The sequence below is a fragment of the Tenrec ecaudatus genome, chromosome 5 (assembly GCF_050624435.1).
Source record: "Tenrec ecaudatus isolate mTenEca1 chromosome 5, mTenEca1.hap1, whole genome shotgun sequence".
NCBI lineage: Eukaryota > Metazoa > Chordata > Mammalia > Afrosoricida > Tenrecidae > Tenrec > Tenrec ecaudatus.
Window position 1 is genome coordinate 113,418,930 of NC_134534.1, and position 13,211 is coordinate 113,432,140.

At 41.2% G+C, this 13,211-nt stretch overlaps 1 protein-coding gene across 1 annotated transcript in view; it reads right to left on the reverse strand.

Moving 5' to 3' along the window:
• Nucleotides 1-1,821: 1,821 nt before the first annotated feature.
• Nucleotides 1,822-13,211, reverse strand: part of SLC28A3 (solute carrier family 28 member 3) — a 70,592-nt gene continuing 59,202 nt past the window's right edge. The window contains exons 13-18 of the mRNA XM_075550719.1: nucleotides 12,001-12,169; nucleotides 11,415-11,612; nucleotides 5,543-5,624; nucleotides 3,432-3,530; nucleotides 3,126-3,246; nucleotides 1,822-1,948 (exon numbers count right to left, since the gene is read on the reverse strand). Of these exons, the coding sequence (XP_075406834.1) occupies nucleotides 1,822-1,948; nucleotides 3,126-3,246; nucleotides 3,432-3,530; nucleotides 5,543-5,624; nucleotides 11,415-11,612; nucleotides 12,001-12,169 (796 nt within the window). The remainder of the gene's footprint in view (nucleotides 1,949-3,125; nucleotides 3,247-3,431; nucleotides 3,531-5,542; nucleotides 5,625-11,414; nucleotides 11,613-12,000; nucleotides 12,170-13,211) is intronic.

Below are 13,211 nucleotides of genomic sequence, written 5' to 3' on the forward strand. Positions count from 1 at the left end.
CCCCTTCATACAAAAGGTGCTCCCTTCCTTGCACGAGCCCTTTTGATCTTGTGATACCATTCACCTTCACTGCTGCTTACGGGGTTGGCTGGTTAGATGCGGAACTCCCTGCACTGATGCTGTGATGAGCACTTTCAGAAGGCGGTAGAAGTGTGTGCTGGTGGTTTTCATGTTTCCACCTAGTTCCTATCCTCAACAGAATTTTCATTGTCATTGTGTTTTGACCTGAAAAATGAAACTCCATATCCAAACATTCCACAGATTAGCAAGAAGTAGAAATGAATCTTTGTGGCACAATACTTAAGAGAAGTGTATGCTTGGAGTATTTTTTAGTATACCTCTTCAGATAATGTCTTATGTTTCACCGTATTTTAAAAAGCTGCATTACCAAGTAAAAAGAAGCAAGTTGAAATAAATAGACTCATTTTGTTCAAATAAAACCAAAAGCCCTCACTGCCATCCTGTTGGTTCTGATTCTCAGTGACCCGACAGGACACGTTGAACTGCTCCTGTGGGTCTCTGAGATGGTAACTCCGGGAGTTCAGAACCATCTCCCACATGTGACTTTCTCTGTTTACAGAAGTAAAGGGAATGCTTTGAACAATGAACATTGATGATTCCAGATGTGTGGGACTGAAAATAGAGTTGGACTGAGCAGGGTGAAAATAAAGATATTTGGGTTTTAATATATACATTCAATCTTCAGTTTTTATAATAAGCAGCTATTCCTTTTCATAGTTAAAAAAAATCAAAAGAAAAAAACTTAATTGACACAACAATATAGGAATCTGGGGAAAACTCACGCAGCTATATTTAACTAAATTAAAGATTAACAAATAAAAGAGAAAATTAGGACCCAAGAAAAATGGAAATGTACAGTATTTAGAAATATCTATGTATATTATACTTCAGAGATTAAGATTCCTTTGGGCATGCATTTCCCTCCTCCATCAACTACCAAGCCCCCCAATCAACCAATTATATATACACATGAACTAAGAATTATATATAATATAGAAACAAAATAAATTACTTTAAGATGTTCCAAAAATCTTTTCACATTCAGAATCTCTCTTTTTTTGAATCACCTTTTGATTCTGTCGTTGATATTTGTTCTATCCCACACGGTGCTCTTTATGCCACAAAGAGTTCTGCTGATAAGCACTCCAGTAAGAGTATGTCGTTATGTCTCTGGAATTTTCTTCTGAGACACCAATATCCACAAGGCAAGTTTAATGTTGATGCTTTCCTGATCTAAAAGTCTCATAGAAGGTTTTCAGTTATCAACTAGGACCTAATCCTTCCTCAAATATAATTGTTACATTGCTTTTTGAGCCAAACATTAACACATTGCCATACCCCAGTCTTGTCACCAGGAACACAACCACATTTGTACAGGAATAGACCATGGTAATTATAGGGTATCTATACCAGGATACCCCTTGACGGGAGAGCTGGATATCAAATACCCTGTGCCAGCTCATATTATTTCTTCAAAATGTTTATTATCTTTTTCCATGAAAGGATCATCTGGACTTTAGCCCCGTTGTTGGGTGGCTCTATTCATCTCTGTAATCAGAAGAAGTGGCTTGTAGTTTGTGGTCAGATGCAATTTCAACAGAATCAAGGTGGGAAAGGCGGGAAGGAGAAGAGGTAGTGCTGTAGAGCAGAAGGATCCGCTGCTCCTGTTCTGCTTCACTCCTTCCAATTCAAGCAGATTCCATGATGGAGTTATCAGTCTGTGCAGTACAGCTTTCTCACTCCCCACAACAGGAAAGTTCAGTATTTGTGCTCAGCTGGTTCCCGGAGAAGAGGCTGACTTCAAAATGAATTAAGGACCGAACTGCAATCAAATGTTGGCGGATTCAACAATTTGCAGCAGTCCTTCAGGGAGAACAGGCTGTAATTTCCTCCTGGGATGACCTTACCAGGACGACTGATGATAGTGCTGGTGCACAATGGAATGAAGGCGTTAGTAGAGACCATGGGAAAAATAGATAAAAGATCACATATTAAAAATCACACAGGGCAAGAAATGAATTTTCTTCCTCACTTGTTTAGTAAAGGTGGGCTAAATAACAGACGTATAAGGGAATTAATGTTGGATCTCTAGTCCTGGGTGTCCGAGAGACCACCCTCCACCCCTGTCCCCTTTTTTATCTCTAGAATAATCAAAGGAAGCATTGAATCCTACTAAAGTTGTGCTTTCATTCTGAGGAGGGTAGATGAGCAGTGGACATTGACTTTGCAAATGGAAACAGTACAGGGGAGAGTGACCAGTACGAATTGCTGGTGGCCCTACATCCGTATTTGCCCATCACCATGCGGTCAGGACAGCCTAGATTGCTTGCGCTCCTTGAAAGAGAAGTACTGGGAGTTAGGGAGTAAGAGCGTAGGCTTTATGGGCACAGAGATTTCAATTTTGTATCTTGATTCTGTTTGCACTAATTTCCTGACATTGGATAAGTGACACAGTCTACCTTATCCTTGTGTGTTTGTGTGTGTGTGTAACACACAAATGTAGCAGTGCCTAACTTAATGATTTCAAAGTTTAAGTACATAATTCATACCAAGTGCTTAGCACACAGCCATATTAAATGATTGAGTTATACTAGGTAAGCTAGTAAGTATTATGATTCCTAATTAAAAAAAATCATTTTGTTGGGGGATCCTGCAATTCTTATCACAATCCATACATCCATCGTGTCAAGCACATTTGTACATTTGTTGCCCTCATCATTGTCAAAAATTTGCTTTCTACTTGAGCCCTTAATATTAGCTCCTCATTTTTCCCACTCACTCCCTCCCCGCTCTCCCTCTCTCGTGAACCCTTGATAATTTATAAATGATTATTATTTTGTCATGTCTTACACAGTCCAATATCTCCCTTCACCCACTTTTCTGTTGTCCATCCCCCAGGGAGGAAGTTATATGTAGATCCTTGTAACCAGTTTCCCTTTTCTACTAATCTTATCTGAGAAAAGTAAAACAAAGAAAACTTTCTAGAAATGTCATATATGTTCTTAGTTTATTTATAAGTTGTAAAACTATTGAGCGGGGGTAACTAGATCTGATTAGATTTTAAGTAATGGGGTGTAAAGAAGTTGTACTCAAATATACAATACCTGTTGAATAGACTTTGGCAGCAAGAGACAAGTTCCGTTGTGTTTGGAGGTAAGCTGAAATTGAAGGCCTTCTCGAAAATGTGATGGCAGGTGATGTCCACAGGAGTGCTAGAGAGTATGCCTAGAAATGGAACAGAATGCCATTCACATTATTGGTTAATGAAGTCGGGATCTTTCTTTCTGTTCTTAGTTGGTCAACTGTATTCCACACAGTTAACTTGCCGTGACTCCCAGTTTTCTGGGGTGGCATTGGAGGCCCTGCGGGTACACGAGGCAGGAAACAAATGATGGGATGGGATACGGTACCTGCAATGCAGGCGGTCATGAAGCAGGCGATGGTCCCTGCAATCAGAGCTCTAACTGCCCCGGATGCGATGTCTCGCTTTCTGGAAGGAGCCATGGATGCTAGGAAACAGATACAAGTGTGAGCAGCTAGTGGATAAGTTACACTACTTGCCCTTGGGGTCTCAGGTCACCTGAGATATTCAAAGTTCAAGAGCTGCTTAGTAATTCTGGAGCCACACCGGCTTACATAAAGATTATAGTGTAGACCTCCCCAGGGGCAGTTCTGCTTTGCCATTTGATATCACTGTGTGTCAAAGTTCATTCAAGGCAACAACTTATCAAATTGTAGTTCCAAGCTATGCTCAAATGGAAAAGGTAGGGTCTCCAGTTACAGAGTTGGCCCTCATCCCAGTGGTGAGGTGAGTCTTGGGAATGTGCCTAACCATTGTCCCTAATTCTGAGAGCTCTCCACCCTTTCCCTTCACATTAATCCTGACTAATCGAATCTCCTCGGGCACCCAACTCTTCAGGAGCAACTCTTTGAATGACCTCAGAAGAGTCTTACTAGTCTGATGGTCAGTCTACATCAAATTAGAATGTCAAAGCTAGACATGCTTACTACCTTTACACAGAGGCACAAATGTTTACCAGAGACATCATCTAGCCAAAGGTCCCTGAAGACCTGCCCAGTGTCAGATTGGCTTTGGACTACTTTCCAGAGGATCATTAGCCAGTCATTAAACATGAGCTTACGTTGTGCTAACAAACACACTCCATAGCTCAGTGGCCCACTGACCACAGTTATTTTTCACCCTCTGTCCATTGCAGGTAGGTAGGGATGCTCTACTCAGTGTGGACACTCAGAGACCCCCGAACTGCTCATCACAGAAGCAGAGGGAAAAGACAACTCTAGATGACCTTCCTCTGCCAATAAATGCTTCCGCCAAGAAGAGGCAGAGATCCCTTCCAATCACAGCTCATTGGCCAAAAGTAATCTCTGGCTCCGTCCAACTGCGGGGATGCTGAAAAGTGCAACCCTACCAGGTCCCAAGAAGGACAAGACAGAAACTGTTTGGGTTAATGACATCAGTGAACACTCTCTGAAGTCTTAACATGTACAGTCCTGGACTCTGCCTCTGAAGCTTTTACATTCAGTAGAGCCAAAAGGACCCTGGAAATGTATATTTGAAGGAAAAAAACCCAAACACACACAACTATGCAAGATTTAAGCAGTGTTACGGATTGAATTGTGTCTCCCAAAATATGTGTGGAATTCCTAGCCTTTGTGTATGTGATTTTGTTCAGAGATAGTCTTCTTTTATGTTAATGAGCTCAGTCCAATATAGGCTGTGTCCTAAGCCTAACCATTTCTGTGTTGTGAAGTGACCAGAAGACACAGAAACACACAGGGGAAAGCAGGCAAGATGTGAAGAGTGTCTCCAGGCCAAGAACTCGAGAAAGGCTCGCGCCGGTGGACAAGAAAGGAATACACAAGGCCAAGACCCCAATAGGAACTTCCAGCTTCCAGCACCGTGAGAAAATAGATTCCTGTGCTATAAAGCCAAAAGAGCAAGTGAAAATGCATCGCCATGAGTGCCACATCCAGAGACACTTTCTGGTCTGGGTGATCCACAGGAAAAGGCTCAGAGGCCTCCCTTCTCCAAAGAAGACACACGTCCTAAGTTTCATCCAAAGGGCTCACCGTGTTTTGAGTGCATGACAAGACTGATAGGTTGCAAAAAGGGACCTCCAAAATCTGCAGCTCATCTAGCACCATCTCCACCTATATCTATGGTAGACACCACAGCACCCCCCCCCCCAACACACACACACACTGGACTTCAGAATCCTTTTCCCAGTGGCTATTATAAATCGCCTGGGATCGGCATGCAAGGTGAAACCTAAATGTTATCCAAGGGCTGGGAGCAGCAGCTGTACATTTGAACAAATTCTTCCTGAAATTCTTTTGACAAAGTCTTCCCTCAAATTCAAGCTGAGATTATCTTGGGTACCCATAGGAGATAAAAATAGATAAAAGAAGTTATTATTATTACAGGACACTCTTTTAAATGGCATGGAGTTATAGAGCGGGATGAAGGTCGGGAGTGTGTTTGTTGAACTCTCTTACTTACTTAATCCACCGATCACTATTCCTAGGGACCCAATATTGGCAAAGCCACAGAGGGCATATGTGGCAATGGTCTCGGAACGAACCTGTAAAGAAGCATAAACATACAGATGTACACTTAGTCTAACCCAGCTTAGTTAACTTGACATCCTAAAGGACCTCAGACTCAGACTACAGAATTAATATCGACAAACCAATGCACCATGCATAGAACCAAATACCCTTTGCTTCCCATTTTTTCCCCATCTCCCCCTCAATTCTGATGGAGGATGGAAAGGGGATCTATAGATTCAGATGATGTTATACAAAAGACTTCTCACACTCAATATGGCCTAGTCACCTGTTAACATGTCCCAGGGATTGTTATGCTTACTGGAGATACAAAATTGATCCCAGAGGTCATTCACACTGCTTTCATTTAACAAAAGTGCTCTCCACCATGCATAATGCATTGCTCTAACTCAGCAATAACAAGACACGGTGAAAAGGGGATGATGAACTTTGACTACTACAAAAAAGATATGCCAATGGCTAGTAAGCTGATAAAAAAGAGGCTCAACATCATTGGTCACCAGAATCATGCACATTAAAGATACAATTACATACAACTTTATATCCACTGGAATGACTAGTTGAACAGGACAATAACAAATGTTGGTGATGATTATGGAGGACGTGAAACTCATAGAGCCTGCTAATGTGGGAATACAAAATATCACTGCTTGTTTGTAGAAGTATGGCGGGTCCAAATCAAGTTAACATATACTGCATATTGTGACCCAGAAATTCCACTTCTAGACATTTTCCCAGGAGATCTAAAAGCATATTATACCTGCCAAAACATAACATAACATACATAAACATTCATAGCATTTTCATTCATCATAGCCCCAAAGTGGAAACAATCCAAATGTCCATGGGGAGGCAAATGGGTAAGCAATTCGTTGCTATTCATAAAATGAAGTGCTACTGTGCAGTAAAAAGAAAGAAGCAGCACACAAGCCAGTGTAGCTGCTCTGTGATCCCCCTTATAGGAAGCTCTAAAGCAGACCAAAGTAATCTATCGTGAGGGAAAGCACGTCCTTCGTGGCTCAGGACTGGGCTGAGGAAGAGTGCTGACTGCAAAGAGCGATGAGGGAAACTTTAAGGGTGATGGCCATGTTCTATATTTTGGTAAGGTGACACAGACATCAAAACTTTTTGAAGCTACATCTAAAATAGCACTTTTCAGTATGTATCTTACGCTTTGGTTAAAAGGAGACCCTTTTACCTTAAAGGAATCATATTAGTAAAGAGAAAGCTTGCAGATATCAAAGAATCTTCCTTGTATTCTGGCCATCAAGTGTGTTTGCTTTTATGCGTACCTCAAATCTTTCACTACTCCACAGGAGCATTAATTTATCTGGCTGGAAGTGGGAGAGAGAACAGCCCTTACAGGATTCTGAGAAGATGGATGGGGCTTAGCTCTCTTGCTCTAAGCTGCCAGTCAAAAGGTATGTGCAGGCCAGATAATTCCTTCTCAGCTTTAGGTGGCTTGGAGAGCTTGCAAAGGTAGCCACACACCTGGGGTGATCATTTACATCCCTATAGACTGAAACATCTGATTTGATTCATAGAATAACCAGGCAAGCAGGGGCCCCGTGTACACTCAGAAGTATATATCCCATGTTCTCTTTCACTAACTAGATTTTTCTAAAGCTCCCAGTCAAGATTCAAATAGCCATGTCAAATAGCCATGTTTTTGTTGCTTGTAAGGCCCCTTTTCTTTTCCATGGATCTAGAAATTCCTTTGTTGATATTTTCAATCAGTGTCTATATAGCAGACAGGAAAAATAACTTTCAAGTATTTGCGCAATTTACCATTTCTGGAAAAGCAGCCACTTCCTCCTCCTCGTCCCTTGCTCTCTTTCAAGCACTTTATTTTATTTCAGTTGGTTTCCAAAGCAGGCAAGTTTATTAAGAGACTGTGGGGAGAGGGATGGCAGAGAGGGCTTGAGATGGCTTTTTCTCCTCTCTGAAGCTCTTTGAGGACAGAAAACATACATGGGGCCAAGTATGGTTTTATAACAAGGAGGAGAGGAAAAGGAAGCTGAGATAACTGTATGACAAGAAGAGATGCACACTACCAGAAAAATACTGCTGCACCATAGAGCTCTCCTTGCATATGAACAGAGCCCCCCAGGCACAAGGCTAGTCACTGCGGCAAGACTCATAGCAGCAAAGCAGTGACAAGAGTTATCAAGAGAGCTCGACGGCAAGAAATTCTTGTCCATTCATAAAATCCTGTGCTACCTTAGAAAATAATGATGGCAGCATATGTACAGATCTGCTCGATATAATTGATGTATGGCTTGGTATAAGAGCCTCCAATAAAATAATCTTTTAATAAAAAAAATTTTTTTAAGCAAAAAAAAAAAATCCCATGCCCTTGAATGGATCTAGAAAGCTACCTCAGACACGTTTTTGAGTGACTACACAGTGGCATAATATGCTCCAAGGACAAGGATGGGGGGCTGCAAAGAGGGAGGGTGGTTTGCTTTTCCTTTGACAACTCCTTGAATCTTTCTCTACCATGGGTTTTCCATATAAAGATATAGTTATCCTAAAAAGGGGGAGATGGAGTGTGATAATTAAGGTTTTCTGTGAACTTGACCGGGGTAGGACACTCAATGGTTTGGCAGTTAAGAAAGACACCGTGACCCCCCCATGAAGAGATCTCCTCAGTAGGGTAGCCTGTTTCCAACATAAGTGGATGCTGTGGAAAAGCTTTCTTTGTCCTTAGCTTGTCGCCTGGCTCTTTGCACGTGGTGCCAGCAGCCCGTTGCATTGGCTACTGATCCTAGGACTCACCAGCAGCCTGCCACCTATTGTCAGTGTTGGGTTTATTTACCTTGGCAGCCAGAAGCCTGCTGTCTGGCCTGCTGATCTTGGGTTCATCAGCTCCCGAAGCTAGGTGTGTCAGGAGATGCCCCTTGCCTAATTAATATCTGACTCATGGACTTGGAAAGCGTCTGCCCCTACAAGTTGTGTGATCTAGTTCTCTTTTATAAAGTATGTATTTTTTTTTTACTGGTTTTACTTCTCTAGGGAACACATCCTAAGACGTAAGTAATAAAATGCTCATTCAAAGTACTACATAAATTTTGGATTAGATTGTGTCCCCTGACAATATGAATTGAAGTCCTGGCCATTGTATTTGGGGATGTGATCATGTCTGAAAATAGAGTTTTCTTTGGTTATACTGTTGAGGTCAGATTAGAGCAGGGGGAGTCCTAAACATGGAGATACAAACATGGAGAAGACAGATGCCATGTGAAGATTGTCGACATGTCAAAGAATGCCAAGGATTATTAGCAGTCACCAGAAACTAATAGAGGGACCTTCAGGAGTTAACACAACTGAGAGATTTGGACTTTCAGGCTCCAGAACTGTGAGAAAATATATTTCTCTTTAAATTCACTGACTTACGGTATTTCTGCTACAGCAGCGCTAAGGTAGCTAAGATGTCATATTTAGTCTGACCTGTTATTTTAGGTGGTTTTAGATGGAGGCCAGCAATGGACATAATTCGATAGGTGTCACTAGGGCTCTTGTCTCTTACACATGTGATACTTTTTCTAGGTGACAGCAGGACACACTTGACACATTCTAGTTGGTAAGAAAAAAATTACCGTGACTCTTTCTCCTAGTTTGCTCTTGAGAACTCTGAAATTTGGAGAAACTACGTTTTCTTTTCCCCTCATGATGCAACAATGCCAGAAGCCATGGAATTGATGTTTCTAAACCTCCTCTGTGTTTTTGTCTTTGGTTGGGATCACCCCAAATCTTAATCCGCTCTGCTGTTCCATCTCTATCTTTGTAGTCACGAAACCGCTTAACTCTGCCAGAATGGCATGCTTGTTTTGCACACGACAAGACATGTTTCTCCTGCCAACTAGCATTTGGGAACAGAAAACATTTCACTAAACTTAGCTGATTGTTTACTATTATGGATTGAACTGTGCATCATCACAAATGAGTGTTATAAATCCTAACCCTTATACGTGTGGCTGCCAACCAATCTGGGAAAGGTTCTTCTTTGTCTTGTTCATGAGACAGTATTTAGTGTAGGGTGTGTCTTAAACAAGGCTTCTGAGAGACATAAGACCAGATTAAGCAGCAAGCAAAGCAAGTAAGCACAAACAAAATGAAAATAGGCCACAAGATGGCCAAGGATCCTTGGAGCAGACACTGAGAAATGACACGAACCCTTTTCCAAAGTCACACACAGAGTACTCCCCTGATGTCAGCACCCTCAGTGTGGACTTCTAGCCTCCTAAAGTGTGAAAAAGTAAATTGTTCCTTGAAGCCACCTGCTTATGATAATGATTCAATAGACAATATGTTATAAATTCATACCATGGAGTGTCATTCAACAATAAAAATAAAGGAGTGGTCAAGTCACTATCAAGACATAGGAGAACTTTAAATGCATATTGTTGAGTGAACGGTGCCAGCATGGAAAGGCTCCATACTGATTCCCATCGTATTACATTCTAGAAAAGAAAAACTTATAATAGAGACTGTGAAAGGATCAAGTGACTGGTTGAGGTTGCCAGGGGTTTCTAGGGAGAGGGATGGGTGGAGTGCAAGGACAAGGAGACGATTCTGTATGATATTGTATTGGTGGACACATAGCAATATGGTTTTGTCAAAATTGATAGAACTGTACAACACAAAGAGCGAACTTTAATGTAAACTCTGAACTTTAGTCAATCAAATATCAATCTTGTTTCATTCATTGTAATATACCTATCACAAGATGTAAGACATCATGCAGCAGGTAAAAAAGGGTATACAGAAATTCTTTGTACTGCATAACTTTTCTGTAAATGCAAACTGCTTTAAAAGTTAGTCTATTAGAAAAAAGTAAATTATCACACTGGACAGGATTCCCTGTATTTATACACACACACACACACACACACACTAGTTCAACATAGCTGAAAATTACAAGGTGCTAAAGCTCATTGTGTTAACTTATGGAGGCCTGGTGCAGTTGTTACATGATGGGCTACTAATAGCAAGGTCTGCAGTTCCAAACCACCAGCTGATCCTCAGGAGTAAGGTGAGGCTTTCTACTCTTGCAAACAGTTACACTCTTGGAAACCCATAAGAGCAGTTCTACCCTGTTCTATAGTGTTACAATGAGTCAGGATCAACTTGATGAGAGAAAGAGGGAACTGGGAGTTGGTGGGGAGGGAATCTGGGGAAGAGCGAGAAATCTGCCAGGGCTCCTGGTGGCATAGTGATCTATTTGGGGTTGCTAACCACAGGTTAACAGTTCCAAACCACCAGCTCCTCCTCCTGTAAGGAGTTATAGTCTCAGAAAGCCACAGGGGCAGTTAGTTATACCTTGGCCTATAGAGTAGCTATGAGTATGAAGCAACTCATTTGCAGTCAGAAGTTAACCTAGGAATAAAGCCAAGGAAATCTACTTTCAAAAGTCAGCCAACAAAAATCCCTATGGGTCACGAAGGTCCAATCCTGCTCTCCATGGTGTCATCCAAGTTTGGCAGTTAAATATGAACTACATGAGACCAGTGGTTTAGGGTCTGTTTTGTTTTCTGATATAATCAAAGTGCCTGACATATTGAGGCAACTAGGCAATGAATGAAGAAGCCCTGGTGGGGCAATGGTTAAGTAGTTGGCTGCTAATTAAAAGGTCAGCCATTCAAATCCACTAGCAACTCTGAAGGATAAAATGTGGCATGGGGCAGTTCTACTCTGTCCTATAGTATTGCTATGAGTCAGAATCGACTTGACAACAAAAGGTTTATTTGATGAGAGTATGTTTGGGATGAAGTGGTGTGCTGAAAAATTAAAGTAGTACTCACTGACATATATTGCAGTTGTCCATTCACAAATTTGGGTCCAGCTTCTTTCCTCAAGTGAATCAATTTGGAGAGGTGCTCATAAGCCACAAATTCATTGAAGAAAGTCTTATAACCTATGAGTTTGGCAACCATAAAGCTGTCTTGCCAGTCAACTCCCATCATGAAGGAAAAAGGCATGAAGACGTAGGAGCATATTATCTACAGAAATGAAAAACCAAGGGTTTATTAGCTGAGTATTGATTTGCTTCCAGTTCTTCTGATTTATCAATAGCTCTAAGATTGTTCCTGCTTGCCCATGTTCCTTTCAGATTCAGAAATCTCTCCATATTCTCTTGCTTTAGCCAATAGGTGCCATGGTTAAAATTGGCTCATTGGGAGTAATCTGGAATCTTGTGAGTAGGGTCAGCAAAGAATGAGTATATGTTGGGGGAAGGAGGGTGGTAGAATAAAGGGGATGGGGAAATGAGGAGTGGATATAGGATACTTGGACAATGAGTAAGCACACTATTTTTGGTTAGGGAAAAATGCTCCCAAACTCATGTTAGGCAGAAACAAAATTGTGGGCAGAAGCATAGAAGTCTTGTACCTCAAAACTCAGCTGTGGGTAGTCAAACATGTTTCCAAACCAGGAGAGGGCTGAATTCAGAAAAGACAACAGAGCCAGGAAGGCAATCAGGTTTACGGCGATGTTTGCCACCAGAGAGATGGATGAGGATGCTCCCTGTGCTGCGGCTTCCAGGAGGTTTCTCGACTCACTTAATCAAAACACAGTAATTCCAGAATTACCAAGAGGTTGTCAATGGGTGGACTTCACAGTACAGAAATGGCACAACTAGAGCTCATCCAGATGAAAATACAAACTGTCAGGATCATAGCTGGAATTCTATGAAATCATAATGGAGTTAGTTTCATAATTGTTGAATCTACATGATAGGCATATGGATGTCGACTATTATTCTGTTCTTTTTCAAGAATTAATTTTACTGCATAGTTTTTAAGAATACTTATATCTAAAAAAAAAAATCCCAGTGCCTGTGAGTTTACATTGACTCATAATGACTTCCTATGTGTTCAAGCTGAACTTCACCATGGGGCTTTCAATGGCTTTATTTCTTTTTGGAAGCGATTGCCAGACTTTCCTTCTGAGGCACCTCTGGGTAGAAACAAATTTAACCTTTTAACAGCTGAGTACATTAACTATTTGCACCACTCAGATAATCCTTAAAATAGATAAAATATAACAACTAGTGGTATACAGATTTATCAGCTCACTTAAGGAATGAAATGCCACCTCACCTGATTCCCCGTGTGCTTTCCTTAATCCACCACCTTCTCTCTTTCTTTAGCATCCCCTTTCTACAGCCTTCCTATGTGTTTTGTACCCAACTAACACAGACTAAGTATGTTAACTTCGAAGTATCTATAAGTAGAATCAAACTATACGCAGTAGTTTGGCCATTTGGCTTTTTTGCTTTCTGTGGTAACACCGCCCACAGACAAACAAGGATGAATCTCAAGAACACTTTGTTTGATGAATTCTTTCCTTCATTAAAATACTTTTGTTTATTCCCCAGTCCCTTAGTCTTTCCCACCTTCTTTCTTTCTTTTAAGCCAGACAAGAGAAACTAAGGTAAAGAAAAGAGGTTAAAGCTATCTGTATCCCAGACAGATGCCTGGCCTCCCTTTACTCTATTAAACGGAACAATCCCCAGAAATGGTCATCCTATGTCTTTGTAACAGTCTTAAATCAAGGTGTTATGAACCCAATGCTGTACTTACAATGCGCTATCTTTATCA